Here is a 22,251-nt window from a genome sequence, read left to right as displayed (position 1 = left end):
CAGCGTTTGCCCCTTCGATGAGGCAAGCCCGCTTCCTTTTACCGCAGCCCCAGCCCCTGCCTCCCGCCAGGGGCCTCTGCGTGTCTCCAGTGGGGCCCCTGGTGTTGAGCAAAGAGGGACACGGAAGGACAGGGGCCACCAGCTCCCTCCAGCTCCTCCAAGCGCATGAGCTCACCTCTGGGGCACCAGGCCACTGCCGTTTCTTTGACTAATTTTTCACTTTCCCCGGCTTTGTATCTTACATGTTCTCATTGTTTTTTGAAATCAACTTTCTGGCTATATATGTTTTCCTATAATATAATCCATCTCATCAAAGGTTTCTCACTTATCCCTATGAAGTCACACATGCTTGCTGCATTTTAAATTTGTTTTTCTTAACCATCATTCTGATTTCTCTTATTCTTTTTTTTGAATTATTAATTCTTTTTTTAATTAAATCTGTATTGTTCAGATTATTACATTAGTTACTCTTTTTTCCCACCATAACTCCCCTCCACCCAGTTCCCACCCCACCCTCCGCCCTCACTCCCCACCCACTGTCCTCATCCATAGGTGCACGATTATTGTCCAATCTCTTCCCTCACCCCACACCCCTCCCCCCCCCAAGAATAGTCAGTCCATTCCCTTTCTATGTTCCTGATTCTATTATAATCACCAGTTCATTCTGTTCATCGGATTATTTATTCCCTTGATTTTTAGATTCACTTGTTGATAGATGTGTATTTGTTGTTCATAATTTGTATCTTTACCTTTTTCGTCTTCTTCCTCTTCTTAAAGAATACCTTTCAGCATTTCATAGAATACTGGTTTGGTGGTGATGAACTCCTTTAGCTTTTCCTTATCTGCGAAGCTCTTTATCTGGCCTTCACTTCTGAATGATAGCTTTGCTGGATAAAGTAGTCTTGGTTGTAGGTTCTTGGTATTCATCACTTTGAATATTTCTTGCCACTCCCTTCTGGCCTGCAAAGTTTCTGTTGAGAAATCAGCTGACAGTCGTATGGGTACTCCCTTGTAGGTAACTGAGTTTCTTTCTCTTGCTGCTTTTAGGATTCTCTCTTTGTCTTTTGCTCTTAGCATTTTAATTATGATGTGTCTTGGTGTGGTCCTCTTTGGGTTCCTTTTGTTTGGGGTTCTCTGCGCTTCCTGGACTTGTAAGTCTATTTCTTTCACCAGGTAGGGGAAGTTTTCTGTCATTATTTCTTCAAAGAGGTTTTCAATATCTTGCTCTCTCTTCTTCTGGCACCCCTATAATTCGGATGTTGGTACGCTTGAAGCTGTCCCAGAGGCTCCTTACTCTATCTTCATATTTTTTTATTCTTTTTTCATTTTGCTTTTCCAGTTGGATGTTTTTTGCTTCTTCGTATTTCAAATCTTTGACTTGATTCTTGCGCTCCTCTGGTCTGCTGTTGGGAGTCTGTATAATGTTCTTTATTTCAGTCAGTGTATGCTTAATTTCTAGTTGGTCCTTTATCACAACATCGAGGGTCTCACTAGATTTCTTGAGGATCTCACTACATTTACCAGCGGTCTCACCAGTCTTCTTGAAGATCTCACTACATTTATCAGTGGTCTCACCAGTCTTTTCGAGGGCCTTATTAAATTTATTGGCGGCTTCTAGACAGTTCTTTAAAGACCTTAAAAGTGTGGTTTTGAACTCTATATCCAACAGTTTGCTTTCCTCCAATTCTGTTGTTTGTGTCCTGTTTCTTTGTCTTGGCATTTTTTATGCTTTGCTGTGTCGATAGAGTGCCTTTCTGTGCTAAGTGTCCCAATTACCTGAGGTAGACACTCTTGGTGCACATTGTTGTAATTAAGCCTTGATTGTTATAGTTATCACTGTGAGGAATTGACCTCCAGGCCAATTGGCTGTGAGAATCAGCTGTGTCTGCAGTGGGAGAACTTCTGTGCTGGAGACACCCCTCTGGGGCTAGACTTGCTTCGATGGGGCTTTGGTGCTCACTGAGTCTGCCCCCTGAGTGTGTCTTTTATGGTTCCACGGAGCTGCAAACTGGATGGTCCCACTCTGACCTCTGGGCTTCCTGGCTCCTGGATCTCTAGGGAGGTGCTAATCTAGCCTTTGCCTGAGGCTATCCAGCAAAAGTCTCCCTATAGGGCTTGGGCAGGGCAGGCCCTATGGGATTAACACGGCGGGGTTAGCAATTATGGCTGCTCTCAGTCTTGCCCTCAGAGGCTCTGCTTCTCAGTGTCCCAGTAAGTGCTGCAAGCCCCACGGAGAGAAAGCTGCCCTAGGGTTCTGAGCGATGCCAGACAGTCCCGATTCTCCCGTATGAGTCTGGGTCCGTAGAGACTCGCCCGGAACTGGAACTCAGAGCCTGAGACTCCCTCCCGATTGAAAATGACAACCACGCCCTCAGCCGCCAGCCCGCTCTGCATGCACTCCGCACCTTAGTATTTTATTTCAGCACTGCGCCTCCTCTGAGTCTCGGTATGCTTTTCTCTTTCCTCCTAGTTGTAGAACTTCCACTCAGCCAGCCTTCCTGTGGTTCTGGATGATGTCCATTCCGTCTTTTAGTTGTATTTTTGAAGTGGTTGTTCGAAGCAGCAAACTCCAGTGTTTACCTATGCCGCCATCTTGGTTTCTCCTCTGATTTCTCTTCTTCTTAATGGTGCCTTGACTCTCTCCCTCTTCTTGATGAGGTTACCTAAATATTTATTTCTTTTTACCCATCCCCAACTCCACCAAAGATCCACTTTGAATGTTGTCTCATCCATACCATATTGAGTGTAAACATTTTAAAGCTTCAAATTACATGGGTGGCAGCCTTCTATAATTGCCAGAAAGAACACAGCTTTACTCTTGGTTTTTAATATATATATATATATATATATATATATATATATATATATATAGAGAGAGAGAGAGAGAGAGAGAGAGAGAGAGAGAGAGAGGAGGGCGAGAATGTGCACACATATGCAAGGGTGGGCAAAATAGATTTATAGTTGTTCACATGGAAAAAGACATGCAGGCTCTGATTACTATAATCACTGTATTAACTCAGAAGAATGTCGCGTGGCACAGGAACCTACGTTGCCAGCCCTGTATGTATTTTTATGGGGAACAAGGGAGAAAGGAGGGCAAGATAGATAGTAGGTGCCTGGGACCAAGTGATCACATTGCCTTTTCCCCTGGAACTTTGTTTATTTTAATTAACATTTATTCATTTATTTATTATTTTAAAATTCTCACCCAGGAGTATGCTTATTGATTTTAGAGAGAGGGGGAGAGAGAGAGAGAGATCAATTGGTTGCCTTCTGTACGTTCCCCAACTGGGGATTCAACCCATGACCGTCTGGTACACGGGCCAATGCTCTAACCAACTGAGCCACACCCACCCGGGCAGTTTTAATTAACTTTTAAATTACTTTATAATGTCTAATCAATCTGGATTTTACCTTGATGTATAGTGTAAGATGAAGATTTAATTTTGCTTTATTTACGCCCCCCAAAATGTTAATCAATTGCCCCAGCATCATTTATTGAATATTTCTTTGCCACTTTTATTATCTAATAAAAGTCAGGCACATGAAAGACGGCCGCAGAGCTGCCTGCTCTATTGATCTATGTTTCAATACTTATGTGCTCTGCTATTTTAATATGTGAAACTTTACAGCCCATTTTACAATATGTGTTTAGTGCGCCCTGTCCTCATGCCTCACTTTCAAGTTGTTCTTACTATTTTGCCCATTCGTCTTCCCTGTGGAAGTTTAGGGTGACCGTCGGTTTCTCTCCCTTCCGCCAAAGGAAAGCAAATACTGTAACAAATATCACATTAACAAATATAAAATTAGTTGTTCATTAGGATTGCATCAAACCCACATTTTTTCAGGAAGAAGCGACATTATTAAACAATCATTCTTTAATTCCATTCGTCTGATTTTGCTTTAAACTTCCGTGGAGAACTTTTGCTGTTTCTTCCTGCACATTTTGCACGACCCCCGTTTAAACGCAGTGGCAACTGGATTTGAATCCACCTCCATCTGCGAGTGGAGCCTGACCTCATCACTGCTACTTTGTCTAAGGTCAGACTGTACCTTGAAGGAATCTTGGTAATTATTTTCCGGAAGAGCATCAGTTTCATCAAAATGTGTCTGTCTGTTAACATAGAGCTATACTTTGGACTTTCACTGCCTCTTCTAGCTTCTTAAGTTGGATGCTTCACTTAATTTCCTTCTTCCTCTTTTAATGAATGGAAACCATTAAGGCGGCCCTCTCCCTCCCATGCGCCCTGCCCTGTCTTCCTGAATTCATAACCTCGTCACTCACCGGGGCTCCTCTGTGTCCTGTCGCTGGAGAAGAGACACAGTCACTCCGAGACCTGCGCTCTGGTCGGCCGAGTGGCCGAGTGGCTCAGATCCTGAACCACGTGGACCAGTCCAGCTCCTTCATAGCTCGCTGCGCACTCCCCGGCCTACACTGTGCCGGCTCCCAGGCCACCGCCTCTCCTTGGTTTGGTCCGTGGAACAGCCAGAAATGACACTTTAAAAAAGATTTTACTGCCCTAACCGGTTTGGCTCAGTGGATAGAGCATCAGCCTGCGGACTGAAGGGTCCCAGGTTCAATTCCTGTCAAGGGCATGTACCTTGGTGGGCACATCCCCAGTGGGGCGTGTGCAGGAGGCAGCTGATCGATGTTTCTAATTCTCTATCCCTTTCCCTTCCTCTCTGTAAAAATATCAATAAAATATGTGTGTATTTTAAAAGAGATTTTATTTTACATTTTCCCATCACCATTTATCCCTTCTCTTCCCTCTTCCACCTTCCCTCACCCCCTCTCCCCAGCAATCACCTCACTGTTGTCCATGAGTTCTCTCTCTCTTTGTTTCTTTTTGTGCAGTCTCTCCATCCTCCAACAACCCCCTCCCTCATGCCCCGCCCTCCATTCCCCCCCCCCCCCCAGCTGTCTGCCTGCTCTCTGTCTATGAGTCTGTCTCTATTTTGCTTGGTAGTTCAGTTTGTTCATTAGATTCCACACTGAGTGAGATCATATGGTGCTTGTCATTCTCTGACTGGCTCATTTCACTTAGCACTATGCTCTCCAGGTCCCTCCATGCGGTCACAGAGGGCAAATTTCCATCCTTTTTACAGCAGAGTTCTATTGCATTACGTAAATGCACCACATCTTTCTTATCCACTCATCTGCTGATGGGCACATGGGCTGCTTCCAAATCTTGGCTATTGCAAATAATGCTGCTATGAACAGAGGGGTGCATATATCCTTTTGAATTAGTGTTTTCGGTTCCTTCGGGTAAATTCCCAGAAGTGGAATCTCTGGGTCATAAGGCAGTTTCATTTTTTTAAAAAAATATATTTTATTGATATTTTACAGATAGGAAGGGAGAGGGATAGAGAGTTAGAAACATCGATGAGAGAGAAACATCGATCAGCTGCCTCCTGCACACCTCCTACTGGGGATGTGCCCGCAACCAAGGTACATGCCCTTGACCGGAATCGAACCCGGGACCTTTCAGTCCACAGGCCGACACTCTATCCACCGAGCCAAACCAGTTAGGGCAAGGCAGCTTCATTTTTAAAATTCTGAGGTAACTTCATACTGTTTTCCGCAGTGGCTGCACCAGTCTGCATTCTCACCAACCGTGCACTAGGGTTCCCTTTTCTCCACTTCCTCGCCAACACTTGTTGTTTGTTGATTTATTGGTGATTCTGACAGGTGTGAGGTGACATCTCGTTGTGGTTTTAATTTGCATTTTTCTGATGATTAATGACATCAAGCATGTTTTCATGTCTCCTGGCCATCTGTGTGTCCTCTTTGGAAAAGTACCTATTCAGATCTTTTGTCCATTTTTTTAAATTGGGTTGTGTATTTGTTTCAGTGTTGAGTTTTATAAGTTTTACATAAATTTTGGATATTAACCCCTTATCATTGGCGAATATGTCCTCCTAATCAATGGGTTATGTTTTCATTTTGTTGATGATTTCCTTTGCTATGCAAAAACTCTTTAGTTAGATGTAGTTCAATTTGTTTATTTTTTCTTTTGTTTCCCTTTCCCAAGGAGGTACATCAGAAAACATTCTGCTGGGAGAAATGCCTTAGATTTTACTGCCTATGTTCTCTTCTAGGGCTTTTATGGTCAACAGCGATCTTGAGAAAGAAGAACAAAGTTAGAAGAATCACACTACCTGATGTCAAACTACACTACAAGGCCACAGTAATCAAACCAGCATGGTACTGGCATAAAACACAGAGATCAATGGAACAGAACAGAGTACCCAGAAATAAGCCCACACCTTTATAGTCAATTAATATTTGACAAAGGAGGCAAAAACATTCAATAGACTAAAGACAGTCTATTCAATAAACGGTGGTGGGAAAATTGGACAGTTACATGCAGGAAAAATGCAGCTAGACCACCAATTTACACCACACACAAGAATAGACTCAAAATGGACCAAAGACTGAAATGTTAGACTCAAAAACAGAAACGGTACTTTTAAAAAGCTGACCAGGTCATGCCACTACGCTCTGTTTTTCAAAAACTTTCCAATTTCCCACTTTCCTTACAACAGACCCACATTTACGGTGGCCAGCAAGGCCCATGCGCTTCGGCCTCGCCTCGCTCTTGGCCTCACTTCACACCCCCTTCTTCCTGTTCTCTCAAGGCTGGTCTGCTTTTTGTTGTTTCTTGAACAGGCCAACTCCTTCCTGTGATAACCCTGGCTTTCCTCTCCGTGTTTAGCGGCCCAGATGCTGCCTCCGGGATCACGTGGTCTAGGTGTCACCTCATGTTCCTCAAAGGCCCCTGGCGAGCCGGGACCAGGCGGCTCCTGGCTTCCCCACCACGGCCTCACAGCAGTGCCCGCAGCCAGCCCGTGCTCCTGGCTCACTCACATGCTTGTCTGTGTTCTTGCCACCTGCTGCCAGGCTGGAGTCTGGGGGAAGGACCCCACCCGTCCTCTTCACAGCATCTGCAGGGCCTGGCACAGTGCGTGGCGTCTCCTAGGAGCTCAGTCCCTGGTGTGCACTGAGCGCGGTGCAGGGGCCTCGCTGCGCTGCGCACTGTGTGCCTCTGCTCGGCCAGGCCGAGCTCCGCAGAAACGGCAGTGCCTTGGGGGTCGGACGCAGTGCACAGAGCAACACAGACGGAGGTAAGCCCTTTGCTGTCTGCGCACCTGCATGGCTCTCAGGGAGCGGCAGCGGGCTTACCAGCACCACCAGGAGCGGGTGTGGAGCCGAGACGCAGCTTTGCAGGCTGCAGTCCGTCAGTCTGTCAGTCCGTCAGTCTGCAGTCCAATCAGGCAGCCTGTTTCTATTTTTATTTTTTGACCATTTTCTCCCAGGACCTACTTCACACTCACTGCTCCTGGTGCGATCATCTGTTATCGCCTCTCGTGGTTCTGGGCATTGCGGATGCGTCCGGTGTCGTTGCCCAGGTGCGCCCTGGCTGCAGGCAGGGGGTGGCCGGGTGGGGTCGCCTCAGAGGCTCCCACTCGCAGGTCGTTGTGGCTGGTGCTGGCCTGGGCTGCAGCCTCCACAGGGGCTCCCAGAGCCTCGTGCCCGGGCCTCAGTGCGGCCCGGCGTCCTCGGTGCGGCCTGTCCCCGGGCATGCGCCGGGAGGAAGCCCTCTGGTTTGCTGACCAGCTTTGGAAATCAGAAGGGGTGACTTCAGCCCCAACCTGTCCGTCAGAAGCTCGCCCACAACCAGGTGCAAGTGAGTTCTGCTCTCGATGCGACAGGCGTCGAAACGACCGGCGAGATATGCACCAGGTGATTCTTTACTAGCCAGCAAAAATAAATAGCTGCTCGATGGCTCTGAACATGCATGTCAGTCAGCAGCGCACCCCCTGCTCGTGGTGACTGCTGGAGGCTGGGGGAGGGCCAGCGAGGCTCCCATCTGGCAGGCGCTGAGCTCTCTGGGTCACCCTCGGCAAAGGGGGTGATGGAAGTGTAGTCCATGGTGAGAGGCACAGGGGCGGGGAGCAGTCCCTCCCTGTAGGGTGATGACTGCTGCAGCCCCACCCTCCCCAGACCCCTCCCTGTTACAGGGGCTCCAACCAGACCCGAGAACTGCTCCTTTCCTGGGTGAGCAGGCCTGGGGTCACCTTGACCTCACCCACCACCTCCAGGACCTGAGTTCCACTCTCCTCACCGGCACGCAGCTCTCCAGGGAGCCCCTCTCCAGGCTGAGCCCCAGGCTGCTGGGGTGGGTGGGCATGGCAACAGCCCCTGCAGCCGGCGCGTGGCCAGGGATGCGCTGCCAGTGTGGGCGCAAACACGCTCCCCCCAGAAAAGCTGCTTGGAGGCATAGACTTGGAGAGGGAAGGTTAAAAATAAAGAGTGGTCAAGTCAGGTTAAAAGTGGGGGAGAGCCCTCCACTCCCCTGCTCTGTGAGTCCCCTGCTCTGGGAGGGCCAGCATCGAGGTGGCCGCATGGCGGAGCTTACGTCCCCAGAGCCCTAATTCCCAGGACCCCCAGGTTCAGGCTACCGCATCTGCTGTCTCGCAGTGTGGCCTCATCGTCTGAAGCCTTCACGTTTCAATTGCTTTTCAGGGCTAGCCCCCCACAGAGATTTTAAATGTTCAACGTTGAATGTTTTTGAATTGGGCCCTGGCTCCCAGGTATCCCCAGGGCTTCCTATGATCCGTGAGCAGTCAGCTCACCGCCATCAAATACTTTCTTGGCTCCGACAGACATTCAGGGCTGGTTTTGATCCCACTAAGTTTGAAAAGACGCACTTAGACTTTTCCTGCTCTCCCTGCGCCAGTAAAACTCACGCAGATGCCGCACCCATGGTGTCCCCAGAGCTGTGCTCCGTCTCAATCAGCTACAACCTCGGCCACTCCCCTGGACGCCGGCAGCTAAGGGTCCCAGGGCTTAACCTCGCTCCCCAGAATGACCGGCTGGTGAGGTGACAGCGCTGGCAGGTGGTTGGTGGTTGCACGTAACAGGACATGGGGTTAACTCGGGAAGCAGAAGGGTGGGCCGGGTTGGCGCCTCCAGGGCCAGCTCTCCAGCTCCCAGCGCTGGTCCTCTGTTTCAGACCAGCTCTCTCCGTGTGGCGTCTAGCCTCCCACAGCCAACAACCGGCCCTCTCACCAACCCCCGTAGAAAGAGAGCGTTTCTTTCCCAGTAGTTTCATTTTAATGCCCAGGACACTAGTAAGAACGGAATAACATAATCACGTCGGGACCAATCATGTGGCCGAGGTACTAGGTGACAGCGCATGCTTGACACCTGGGGGGGCAGCCCCGCCGAGAGCCGCCCTGACAGAGAGCGCGGCTGGATGGTGTCACTCGGAGCCCGGGCGCTCTTCCCAGCACGCGGACGGCCGGGACACCTGCCAGCAGAGAAGTCTGTCACCTTCCTTACCAGTCAGAGGCTTGAGACCCTCCCACCCAGAGTGAGCAGGGAACCCTCTAGGGCAGTGGTTCTCAACCTGTGAGTTTCGACCCCTTTGGGGGTCGAACGACCCTTTCACTGGGGTCGCCTAAATACATCCTGCATGTCAGATATTTACATGACGATTCATAACAGTAGCAACATTACAGTTACGAAGTAGCAACGAAAATAATTTTATGGTTGGGGGTCACCACCACATGAGGAACTGTATTAAAGGGTCGCGGCATTAGGAAGGTTGAGAACCGCTGCTCTAGGGTCTACACAGACCTGTCGCTGGAATCTTAGCATCCAGCAGAAGGCAACTCCACAGCCTGAGCTTCTAGAGGACACCTGCTGGCGCTGGCTCCCAGCACCCGTTCCTTGTTCTTCTTAAAATCCCACCAGCACGTTCCTCCGGGAAACTACCCCTCGCCGTGCAATTCAGGGGATTGCATGTCCGCCCTGCTCCAGGAGTGACCGGGCTTGCTAACCTGATGTTTCTCTCTATGGCCAAGGTAGTTAACTTAGAGATGGGTAGTTAGGTCAAGCCAGTCCAACTTAGTTCCATACCTGTCCTTGAAAATATTGGAGAAAATAGCTTCTCCCTTCACTGCTATTCCCGAGCCCTGGGACGGGGGCTGGAGTGTCCGGGGCCACAGGAAGGTGAAGCCACAGAGAGCCCTGATGGAGGTAGTGGGGGGACAGCCCTCGTATATGAGTCTCTGGACCCACTTGTGCCTGAAGCCAGACAAACCAAGACCCTTCAAATCACTGAAACAAATAAATGAACATTTTTTTATTTTAAAGACTCCAGTTTGAGGTGGGCTTTGCCACTTGTAAACTTAAAAGGGTCCAACATGCACGTTAACTACCGGAGCAGGTGTTGGGTTCTAGAAGGGAACGAGGCAGGGGTTCTCCTCACATTCACCCAGAGGGCAGAGGAGGCACCTGCCTCTTGCTTTGGGAGCAGGTGTCGGAGGGCGGGGCCTGGGCAGCGTCCAGAGGCTCCATCCTGAACCTGGGCCCTTCAGGCACTGCCCGGCACGCGGCCTTCTCTTGGCACCTGGCCGAGTTACTCCATGGCCATTGCAAGGAGTCTGTTTCCGCTTGTCCCTTAGCAGAAGCTCTCCTGGAAGAAGCAAGCTCCTAAGCGTTTTAATGCGGGTCTTACACACGCAGGCGACAGGGTCCATTCGCTCTGCACTCAAGCCCTCGCTTGACGGCTCACCGGCTGTGTGACCTTATTCAAGCCTCTTGGCATCTCTGAAACTCGGCTCCCTCATCTGTAACGTGGGTTTAATAAGGCCCAGCTCCCACAGCTTTATGAGACTACCATGGCCTTACACTGATGGGAACCGATTCTCAACTCACTGAAACCTGGCTACTGGCAGCATTACCAAGCAGCCTGCATCCCCCCACTGCTCCGTTTTGTCTGCGAGGTAATTCGGAACCTCTGCCGTGGCTGTGTCCTTCCTTGCTCAGGGGCGTTATCACAGAGGTTACACCACAGGCCACTGGCGTTACAGATCAGTTTATAGGTGACGTGTAGCAGTTCAGAGCACAGACTGGACACTGGAGGGTCTGGGTTAAAACCCTTCCTCTTCATGCCTGGGCAGACTGGAACCAACGGTTCACCTCTCTGTGCCTCAGTCTCCACATAAAATGGGGATGATAGAAGTCGTCCCTGTCTCATGGGGCTTAAGTAAGCTAATATTTGTAGAGTGTTTAGAAGAGTGACTGGCTCACGGTCACCGCTCTGTAAGGGTTCACCATCATCTACGTGCTGAATGCACGTCAACTACAAACACCCACCAGTGGCCAAGGGCCGACTTCCGGTGGACAAAGCAACTCTGAGGCTGTGGCCAGGCTTTGCTGAGCTCTGATGGCCGGGGGCCTCTCGTGGCCCTGCTATCCCAGCACCGCTCAGCAATGGGCATCCTTATAAATATGCGTTTTGGTGACAGCTCTGGCCATGCCAACATTCTGTGTGGGGTTTTAAAAAAATGTATGTGGCTCATAAGACATTTGTAAGGGCAGCCTACATTAGAAGCCGGCTCGGACACCTGCCGTGTTGTGTGGGCAGGTTACTTAACCTCTGAGCTTCCCTTCCCGCCACCGTAAAAAGGCATAAGTAATCGTGCCCTGCCTAGGGCTGTGGTGAGGATTAAGTGAGTTGTTGTCGGAAAGCCCTCGGATAGGGCTTGACACTCAGCAAGTGCTAAATTAATATGTGATAAATAGCAATGCCCAGCTAATAAGTCCTGAAAATGGAAAGCTCCCCCAGCACCCTTAGAATTCTCTTGAAAGAGCTGAAAATGTGTGCCATTGATCCTGTACACTAGCAGTTTCACGCTGTGGCCTGCCTAACATATATATCAAATGGGCATTTTTTTAAAATATATTTTATTGATTTTTTACAGAGAGGAAGGGAGATAGAGAGTTAGAAACATCGATGAGAGAGAAACATCGATCAGCTGCCTCCTGCACACCTCCCACTGGGGATGTGCCCGCAACCCAGGTACATGCCCTTGACCGGAATTGAACCTGGGACCTTTCAGTCCACAGGCCGACGCTCTATCCACTGAGCCAAACCGGTTTCGGCTGGACATTTTTTATTTACATGACTTAGAGCTTCAAAAAATTACAATCGGTGGCCCACATTTCATATACAATCTAGACTCCCAGCTTCACTGGGGGATGGGACATGGCTTGCTGGCTGCACCTGCAGGGCCCCCTTAGAGAGGGTCAGGAACTCCGGGCGCACAGCATCCATTTTCCACTCCCAGGATGCTCATGCATTTGCCTGATCTGCCTGGCTCCACTAACAATGAAAACAATAGCCAACGCGTGCAAAACATACTACACTCCAGGCCCTGTCCCACTCAGCTCCGCCCCAGTCCTCAGGGAGAGGCGCTGCTATTGTCCTGTCTCATCTCAGGGCTGGGCCGACACGGCTAAGTCACCTTCCAAAGCTGTGCCCCCGGTACGAGGCAGAGCTGGGAGCGGAGCACTCGGGGTACAGTCTGGGTTCCCACACTCTGCCGTACTCCGAGGAACCCCTTGATTCTAGCCCGGGTAAGGCTGCACCCGCCAAATGGGACCGTGTTGAGGGTGTCGATACTCAGTTCTCATGGCCTCGCTGGCCAGGAGGGCTTCGTTACAGATGCCTGGGGTCATGATGTAAGTAATCAGGTGTCTGATTTCCCCGTTGCCCTCAGCACCACCAGATTCATGGCCGATACCCCCGGACTGTCCCACTGGGCCTATCAGCTCCTGCGGAAAGGCAGTGAGCCCAGGGGGAGAGTTTCCTCCAGCCCTGGTGCCTCCCAGCTCAGCCCCTCACTGCAGGGCAGGGGACAAAGCCTACCCCCAGAAGTTGCTACATTCTGCTCACCCTTTGCAACCACAAACACAGCCCTCCCCAGGTGGCCCGCCTCACCCTCCACCCACGCTGAGAATGAAGGCAAGGTGACACAGGCCTACGCTGGGGCTACGCACCTTTTTCCTAACCTATGTCTCTTTTCGGTAAATATAAGAATCTCACATGGCCAGGAAGCTTCCATGTGGGGGCCTGCAATTATTGATGGAGAATTCCCTCCGCTTTCTGCCCTGCTAGCAAGATGCGGTCAAGTGTTCCTTCCTAGAGTCTGTCATAAAAACAAGACGTTTTATTTCCCCTTCTTGGCTATCAAGTTTTATGATAATATTTGAAGATGTTGTTGCAAAATGCGATTCGCCTTTTATTCCAGCCCTGACTCACGAATCCATGAGTGACTCTCGTGAATTTTGAAGAGAATGTCGGTCCCCACATGGTGGCTTTTGAGAGAACACCCAACAACTGCTGTCAAATGCTTAGCGTTTGAAAATGAACCCATAGGCGATGAACAGAAGTGAGTGCGTCCACCACTCTCTGCAGCTCCCGCCTCTCTGCCGCGAGACAGGCAGGCGCTGAGCCCGCGCAGGTGGGGACCGCCCGGGGAGGCTCTGTCCCCAGGCCTGAACATACGAAGCAAGGGCTGTCTTCTGGGGTCCCCCAGGAGAGCGGCACCCACAGAGGGGGGCCTTGCTCCTAATTCCAGCTGGTGGGGACCCCACTAGGTGAGGGGCTTAAAGCACCAGCATCCCTGGCTGTCAGAGTGGCTTTCTTAGTTTCTTCTCATCTTGTTTCCTGGGATGATTGGGAGACCCCATCCCTGACCCCACAGTGGACGGTCTTGGCTCCAAATTACACTTTGGTCAGACTCGGCTAGGAGCTGGTCCCCCGCAGGTGTGTTAGCTTCTTGGAGATGCTATCACAGAGGACCACAAACTGGACAGCTTACATGACAGAAGTTTATCCCCTGTGTTCTGAAGGCCAAACGTCCACAATCAAGGTGTCGGCAGGGCCAGGAGGCCCTGGCGGATCTAGGGCAGACCGTTCCTTCCCTCTTCCAGCTCCTGGCGCTGGCAGCATTCCTCGTTCCTCGGCTTATGGCCGGATGGCTCTCAGCTCCCTCTTCACAGCGTCTTCTCCTCTGTGTGTCTGTTCCCTCCTGCTGCCTCTCTCTTAGCAGGTACTTGTGATGGCATTTAGGACCCACCTGGTGATCCAGCTCTTCTCTTCATCTCAAGATGTTTGATTTATTACATCCGTGAGGATGCTTTCCCCAAGTGGGGGGACGTTTACAAATCCCAGGGTTAGGACTCGATACCTGGGGTGGCCTTTCTTCCACTTACTCCACCAGGCTCCCCTCACCACTGCTGAGGCCCTCACCCTCTCCTGCCTCTACTCCCTGCCAGTCTGGGCCTCTTCCCTCCAGGAAAGGCGGACAGACCCAGCTGGTCTCTCCAGGGGCTGAGCTGGGATGGTTGAAAGCACCGGTGTGGCTGGATTTGTTCAAGTCAGTGCCGCTCCTTCTCTGCCTTTCGTCTCAGCTCTGTGAGGATGGGTGGTCGAGGGCAGCTGCACCTCGGCTGTCCCAGCACCAATGCAGAGGCCTCTGTGCCCTGCCTGCTCTGCCTTTACCCTCACAACCACGTTCCCTAAAGTTAACCAGGTCATATCCATCCTCAATGTTTCAAGTCTGCGGACAGACAGACAAACGGTTTTCTAAAGAGGTCCACATTCTAATCACTGAACCGTGAACATGTCACCTGATGTGGCAAAGGGGACTTTGCAGATGTGCTAGGATGATGAGCGGGGGAGAGTTTCCTGGGTTACCGGCGGGGGGGAGTGGGGGGCGCAGTGCAGCCACAAGGGAGGCGGGCGGGCTGTAGATAGGAAAGACGGGACTGCATGAGCAGAGGCCAGAGTGATGCGCTTTGAAGAGGATGGGGCGGGCGGGCCGTGAGCCCAGGAACGCTGACCCTCTGGGAGCCGGGAAAGGCAGGGAACGGGGTTTGGGACTTCTGGGCTCCAGAACTGAGAGAGAATAAATCTGTGTTGCTTTAAGCCACAGAGCTTTTGGTCATTCATTACAGCAGCAACAGGAAACAAATACAGTGTCCAACGGATTCTCATTGGATCGAGGACGGCGTCGAACTTCTTCCAAGGTCTGCAAATGCCTGCAAGATCTGGGCCTGCCTCCCTCTCCGGCCTCACGTTCCCCACCCGGCCCTGTGCTCACCGTGCTCTGGCGACAGGGGCTAGTTTCTGCTCTCCTGCAGCCAGGCCTCCCACGCTGCCCTGATGCCCCTCTGTCTGGACTGCTTTACGCGGGCTCCTTGTCCTTGAGTTCAAACCATCACCTTCTCAAGGAGGCCTTCCTTGAGCTTTCGGGGTGCCTATCTGCCCACCCAGCCATGCCCGCCGGCCGCTTCCACCCACGGCCCTGCTTTGCTTTCTCGGTGGCACGAGTACCCTCCGCGATCACGTCGTTCACTGTACTTGAGACGGTTCCTCCAGAACGTCAGTTGCAGGAGGGCCGTCCTGTTCCCCACCGGAATAGTCATCGGCCCTAAAGAGAGATGTGCTGAATGAACAGACATATTCATTCTTACTCAGGCCTGAGGACCCCCGCTGCAGTCACGGGCTGCCTGGCAGAGTTTCCGCCTTTGTAGTGTAATAACAAGCCCAGGTCTGAGCCAGGAGATGGGACCGCGGCGTTTCCTGCTTGCTGCTCTCGTCAGCTTCCTCCTCCTCAGCATAACGGAAAAACATCCCCCTTCTCACCCACTTCCCCTGTGAGCCCCGCTGGGCAGCGTTCCTGAGGATGGCCTGGGGTCAGGCTCTCTCGGCTCCTCACCTGGAGTTGCTGCTGGCCCTGTGGCTTTCTGCTCCTCCACGGCGGCAGAGACATCAGTCTGATGCTGCTCATGGTTTAGGGGCTCCAGGAAACTCCTTGTTTGAGACCAGGGGCCCTTAAATTTTAAGGGCTTAATAAGTGATGACTTCTGTTCTGTTCATGAGGAGTCTGAATCTTTTGATCAGAGAAAAAAGTCATTTCCATTTGGATCAATGGCGTCAGCCTGGCCACCCGCACCAGCCCGGAAACTCTGGGTCAGAGAGGGAGTGATGGTAGACAGCAGCGTCTCCTCCCCACCTCCACTTCACTCGATCTGGTAGATCAAGACGGAGCACATTCATTGGACACAGTGCTAAGACCGCCTTTCTCTCCCATAGGCCATCCCTTATCATGTCTCTTGGAGGACGCCCTTTCGGCCACAGGGTAGGCAGCTCCCAATAGTCCCTGCCCTCCCCACTTAGTTCTTGTGCAATCCCTTCTTCCTAAGTGTGGGCTGGATTCAGTGACTTGTTTGTAATAAACAGAATTCACTGTGAAAATGCTATACTGTTACTCCTGTTCCATTCACAGGAGAGAGGAACTCCCATTTACTGATGTTCTCGCCAGTGCCACCCTAGCGGGTGCACTTAGGTGAAGTGAGCAGTCATTTTGGAAAGGCCCACATGGGGAGGAACTGAGGGCAGCCTCCAGCCAAGAGCCGGTGAGGAACAGGGGCTCTCGGTGGAACGGCTCACAAAGAATTGAATCCTGCCAACAACCATGTGAGCGAGCTTAGAAGTGGAGACCATAACCCCAGCCAACACATCGATTGCAGCTTCTGAGGGTCCACCCACTGTGCCAGGAGTCCTGACCCACCTACAGAAGCTGTGAGCTCATAAATGTATTTTGTTTGGGCTAATCTGTTAACAGAGATCAATAAGCAATTTGTTAACGGAGATCAACAACCCACACAATACCTAGGAACTCACCACGTGATCCAAGCCACCTGAGCAAGTCTTCATTTACTAGGTCCTGTCCTCTACGCATTTTTTTGCCTCTTGGGCCTTGGGAGGAAGCGTGACTGTTTGAAAACAGAACAGAATGTTCTTGCATCTCTTGTTCAAATGCCACTTCATTCTTACCCTGACATCTGGCCTAATTTGGGAGGCCACACACCAGGGAGAAGAGCATTTATGAGACAAGATCCACAGTGGATAGTGTGGTTCAATCATCGAGCCAGGACTCTAGAGCCCAAACCTCTACTGTTTGGGGAAATTAGAATTCACGTTGGGAGCCTGTACTGTTTGTCTAGGAAGTGGTGAGCAGCAGAATCCCATGTAGGTCAAAGCAATTTAACCTCAAAACCAGGAAAGATACAGGACCTGAGACAGTTGGCTTTGGGCTTTTAGATTTGGTCCCCATTCATCTTGCTTTGCAGTCCTCCCAGATTTCTCCAGCATCTTAGCTATGTGGGGTTAGAAAAAGAACCATGGCAGGAACAACACCCGAAGGTTTAAGCATTTTGTCCTCCTTGGTTTGAAGAGCCTACACCTCAGCTCTCTAGTTGGCTCCGGTTGTCCAGCTGACAAGCCTGAACTCTGGCGCTGGGTCTTTGGATGTTGAGTTTGAAGAGACAAGTAAGACTACCACCTTCTGGTCATCCCTGTGGCCTGCCCATGGGAAGCCCAGAAAGTTCCTGGCAATTTCTTGGTCTTCTGTCTTATTTCTTTAATGCCCCCCGAGTTCATGAACAGGTCCACTGATGGACTGTGCAGTGGATGCAAAATGCCCACACGTTTTCCTACCCTGTGCCCATTCGCCTCTGCAGGGTGTTTCTGCAGTGCCCCGTCCACAGGGGAACCTGTTTCCACCCCTGGAGTTTGGCTTATGGGAAAAGCAGCAAACATGACAGAGCAGAGGCTTGAAAAGTGCCCGGGCACTAGGCCTTGCTTCTCATTGCTATTCTGTGGGGGTCCTTAAAACCACCAGCTGAAGACCTCGCTGGAACACACAAGAGCATTCGGGGCAAAAACCAGTCCTTCCAACTGAGCTTCCCCGAGGCCAGCCAGCGTGCCAGACACGTCACATGTGAATGTGGCCGGCCTAGGCCATCTGTCACCACTGACCTTCCAGCTGACTGCGGAGACACAGCACGTCCCTCACAGACACGCTGGGGTGGCCAGACCAGGAAAACCACCACTGTGATTAAATGCATGGTGCTTTTAAAAGACACTCAGGGTGGAGGTGGTTGTCACTCAGTATAGATGACTGACAGACTTCTATTATGTGTATGTTTCTACCAACGCATCTTCTTGGTGGATTTTGAGTCCCTGAAGGCAAAGGACTATGACTCATCAGAAGTTCACATTTAAGCCCCTGCCCTTGGTGGTAGCTTAGCAACGAAACAATGGCGACCTGTGAGGACCCAGTGAGTTAGTCTTTTAACTGATTCTCAGTATTGAGAATCTTCAGGGCAGCCCCAAATTCCCATCTGGGGAGAACCCACCATGGTCTTCCTGAGCATACACCCACCTTGTTCCAAGAACAGCTTCCAGTTTTCATTCGGAGAGCTGTCCCCGCCCACCCTCCATCCCTGTGGTGTGGGTGGCACACCACCCAGTTCCAGAGGTGCTGCTCAAGGTGTGTGTGGAAGGCAGTTACTAGGCTGACACCCAGAGGCCCCACCGGACTGCTCCCCTCGTGGAATCCCCTCCCTTCAGTGAGGGCGGGGTTTCTTTTTTTAAATTTTTTTTATTGATTTTTTACAGGGAGGACGGGAGAGAGATAGTTAGAAACATCGATGAGAGAGAAACATTGATCAGCTGCCTCCTGCACAGCCCCTACTGGTACATGCCCTTGACTGGAATCAAACCTGGGACCCTTCAGTCCGCAGGCCAACACTCTATCTACTGAGCCAAACCGGTCAGGGCAAGGGCGGGGTTTCTTGACTTGCTTCTAAAGAACAGAAAACAGCAATAAGATGGGGCCACTTCTGAGATGAATGGCTTCTGGATTAGGCGCTTTCACTTGCATCATTCACACCCGGAAAGCCAGTGGCCATGGCCAGAGGCACCCATGGAGATGCTCTCTGTTGAGGAACTGAGGCTTCCCAAGGCCATGTACGTGAGCATGGACATAAGTCCCACCTCCCCTCAGTTGACCCTTCATGTGTGACTGCAATCCTGGCCGATGGCTTAACTGCACCCTCAAAGACAAGCATTACACCAGCTAAGCCACACCCACTTTCCCACCCACAGACCCTGAGAGGTAAGAAATATTTGTTTCAAAATTTTGGAGTAATTTGTTACACAGCAATATATCCAACTTAGGTCTGGCCCATCAAAGCCCCTCACCCGCCTCCCCTCTCTACCCAGGCACGGTGCTGGCCAGGCTGAGCCAATCAGAGTAAAGCGCAGAGCTTTGTAGGAGTGGTCCCAGGGGAGGCTGGGAATTCTGCAGTCTCCTCCCCGTGAATGGACAGTCCTATACTATCTTGTCGCTTTCTCCCCAGCACACAGAACTAGGCCGGGCTCAGAGCAAGTGCTCAATATTTGTGAAATGACAGACAGGTTTATATCCAGCAAAGGGAGAAAATATGAGGGGCTGGCATGAAATGGGGAGACAGGCGCTCGGGCATGAAATGAGGGGCTGGCATGAAGTGGGTAGCACGGAACCTCTTCTACAGTATTATCTTAAATGGACCGTGTCATCCGACACCGATAGAGAGCCATGTGTTTTGTTTTCTAAATGTGATGCGTTAGAGCGCAGTTCCTTCTTGGAGTTGGCTTTACTCAATTTTAATTGGCAGCGTTTCTAAAATTCCGAGGATCAATAGATCCGCTGTCTCCTCAATGCTCCATTGCCGGGCGTCTTCCAAGGAGATGAATAAACTCCGCGGAGTCACCACGTACTTGGTGGGTCCGGTTTGTCCTTTGCTGCTGCCCACAGGCGTTGGCCGCTCCGAGGCACGTGCCGTAGGCTGCATTACCGACCTTCCAACAGGAAGCCTAGGCATGACTTCCTTCAGAGGAGGCAGCTGGCGATGCCGTGATGCAGCGACGTGCACGCTGCCGCCAGGGAGACGGGCTCCTTCCCAAGCCGGCAGCGTTTAGAAGAGCTCGCCCGCCTGGCCCTGACTCTGGCCTCCTTGGACCGGAGGGAAGGACATGTGCCCTGTGGTGGTGTTTTTGTTGCTGTTTGTTTGCTTTTTTGCAGATGCTAAGTTAGGAGAAAATAGGGAAAGGTAAGTAGCTTTACCATGACATCCTCGTAGACCACAGAGAAGCGGTGTCGCTATGTCGCCAGCAGCCTCTGTGCTGACTCTGTCACGGCTAGAATGACATTTTTGTTGTCTATTTCGTGCTTGAGGATTTAATGCACAAAAACCACACCGACTGGGTGACTGAGTAGATACTCTGATTATGGGCACGGGGAATATGGAGGTCACTAAGCTTGTGGCTCTCAAATGTCTCACCTGCAGATGGCTACTGCGGCCAGCTGGGTAGATAAAAAATATAGACAATAGGGCATGGTGGAGACTGTGGCAAAATGAGAGCACACATTGCTCTTAAAGGAGACAGCCATGAGTCAGTTCTGTCAAATTATTTCCACATGGGAACCAAGGCCCAGTACTGCCAGTCTTTTGATTTTTTTCAAGTGACTCTGAAAGCCTAGACACTTAAATAAAATATCGCATTTAAAAAAAATGTTGACAATGCCGTCAATTAAATAAAATTTTGTGCATGTGGCGCAAAGCTCATGTTCTGGCTGCTCATGTTAGATTATGGTTCTCCAATTTGCAACCTCTGTACCGGAGTCTATTTCAAAGCAGACATGGTAACAAGAGAGTTTGCATATATTAACTCAGTTTAATCATGTCAATTCTTAAACAAAAAATTTCCTTCAAGAGACAACAGTTCACAGTAACTGCAAAGCTTACTCACTATTTTTAAAAACACCAGTCATGCTTAGCATTCAAGGGAAATACTGCAGAACAGCTGTAAAAACTTTCACTAGGAACATCAGCTTCTGATTTTAAAAATTACAAATACTGAAGCATTTTTGGGATCAGACATGGTAGTTTTGACATCGTCTGTTCATTTGATGAGTTTCTGGAAGATTGGAAAACGGTTCCTTTCTACTTGGATACAGCGCTTACTCTAAACTAAACATTTTTCAAATGTAGAAAACAAACTAGCAAGCTACACATCCAATGAGAAGCCTCCGGCCAGCTCCCACCCTGGAATGCCGGCAGGAGCACCACGGATCTGGAAGACGAATCAATGCCTACACTCGGCCTGGAGTCCTAGCTCCAGGCTCGGCGAGGAGCGGGCGCTCACCTACACGTTAATGACAAACTCTGGGTTAGTATAGGAGAAGCCGGCAAACTCATTTTGGTCCAAGTTCATGATGAAGAGTTTGTCCGTGGGCGTGAGTTCCACAGGCTGTCTGGTGAACTCTTTGTCGAAGTTGGAGGTGTCTCGCTTGTCTCTCTGCCAAATGGAAAGCAGACACGTTAACACAGCACAGAGGGCAATGTGACGGAGATGCGCCAGCCACAGGGAGCTGACGCCCTCTGGGGCGAGTGGGATGCCCGCGGAGTGGCCGCAGGGCACGTGCGACCGCCTAGCTTGCGTTTCACAGGCGTGCTGGCTTCAGGAGAGAAAGCTTGCGATGTTTCTAAGGAAATGAGACATTGAATGTCTTTGAGGCCTGTCATAAAGTGGGGTGTGCTCTGTTTTTGGCTTTGAGATGAACTGAGTTGGGAACTGCTTCTCACCAGGTGTGATGTCAGAGTCGGTCATTGGGTGGAGTGTCCCCGAACACACCGCCCCAAGCCACCCGTGGCCAGGACGGCCTTCCTGTAAGGGGAACAGCTGCGCTAGCGCACAGCTCCCCACAGCAGAGCGCCCGCCGTGGGGAAAGGCGGCCACTGCTTCCTGAAAGGAGGGGCCGCACCCTCCCCCCTCCCTGCGGCAGCCCAGGCGAGCCCACCGCCAAGGCCGGGCCTGCAGCCAGAGGGCTCTCCCAGGTGGCAGAGCCCACATCTAGTAACAAACTATAAGAAACAAAACCCAAAGCTTAGCGTCAGGTCTGCAGGGGCAGCCTTACAACAAGCAAAACTCTCTTCTCCAAGCGAATCTGGCATTTCTTGGGGGTGGGTAGCAGGCAGTAACCCCGGCTCGGGGCAGGTTTCGCCAGGGAAGGAGTGTGGGCTGACTCCCCACATCTGAGACAGGCTCGGGCCTCTGTCAGCCTACCCTCTCTTCCTGTCCTCACTACCCAGGGGCAGGGAGAGCTGGAGTCCCCCACCCCCACCCCCGCTGTGACCTGTGAGAAAACCAAGGCACGGGAAGGTGCGGTGACTTGCCCAGGACCACCCGGCGGGTGAGTGATGTTACCCGACCACACTGCTCCCGTGAGGCCTCGTCTCAGCCCCGCTGACTAGGGAGCAAGCCTGCGGGCTGGTTCATCACAGGACAACCCAGATGCCACACGGTTCCCTGGTGCCGGGCAGGCTGAAGCCCCATGGTAAAGAGGAGAGGGTCAGAGATGAGTGACCAGCTAACGTTGGCCAATCACCATCCAGGTTTTAGGTTCAGCCTCCAATAGGCACCGACTGATAAGGATATCTCATTCCTGGGCTCATGCCCCTTTGCAAAAGGCCCTCTCAGGAACATTCCTCCTCAGGCC

General features: G+C 51.1%; 1 protein-coding gene across 1 annotated transcript in view; it reads right to left on the bottom strand.

The window, feature by feature from the left end:
- Positions 1–20,406: 20,406 nt before the first annotated feature.
- Positions 20,407–22,251, bottom strand: part of PRKCB (protein kinase C beta) — a 296,895-nt gene continuing 295,050 nt past the window's right edge. Inside the window, exon 17 of the mRNA XM_059692105.1 lies at positions 20,407–21,050. Coding sequence (XP_059548088.1) covers positions 20,898–21,050 — 153 coding nt within the window. The 3' untranslated portion in view covers positions 20,407–20,897. The remainder of the gene's footprint in view (positions 21,051–22,251) is intronic.

This window comes from Myotis daubentonii, chromosome 4 (assembly GCF_963259705.1).
Source record: "Myotis daubentonii chromosome 4, mMyoDau2.1, whole genome shotgun sequence".
NCBI lineage: Eukaryota > Metazoa > Chordata > Mammalia > Chiroptera > Vespertilionidae > Myotis > Myotis daubentonii.
The sequence above is the reverse complement of the archived record's forward strand: the minus strand, read 5'-3'. Positions and strand labels throughout refer to the sequence as shown.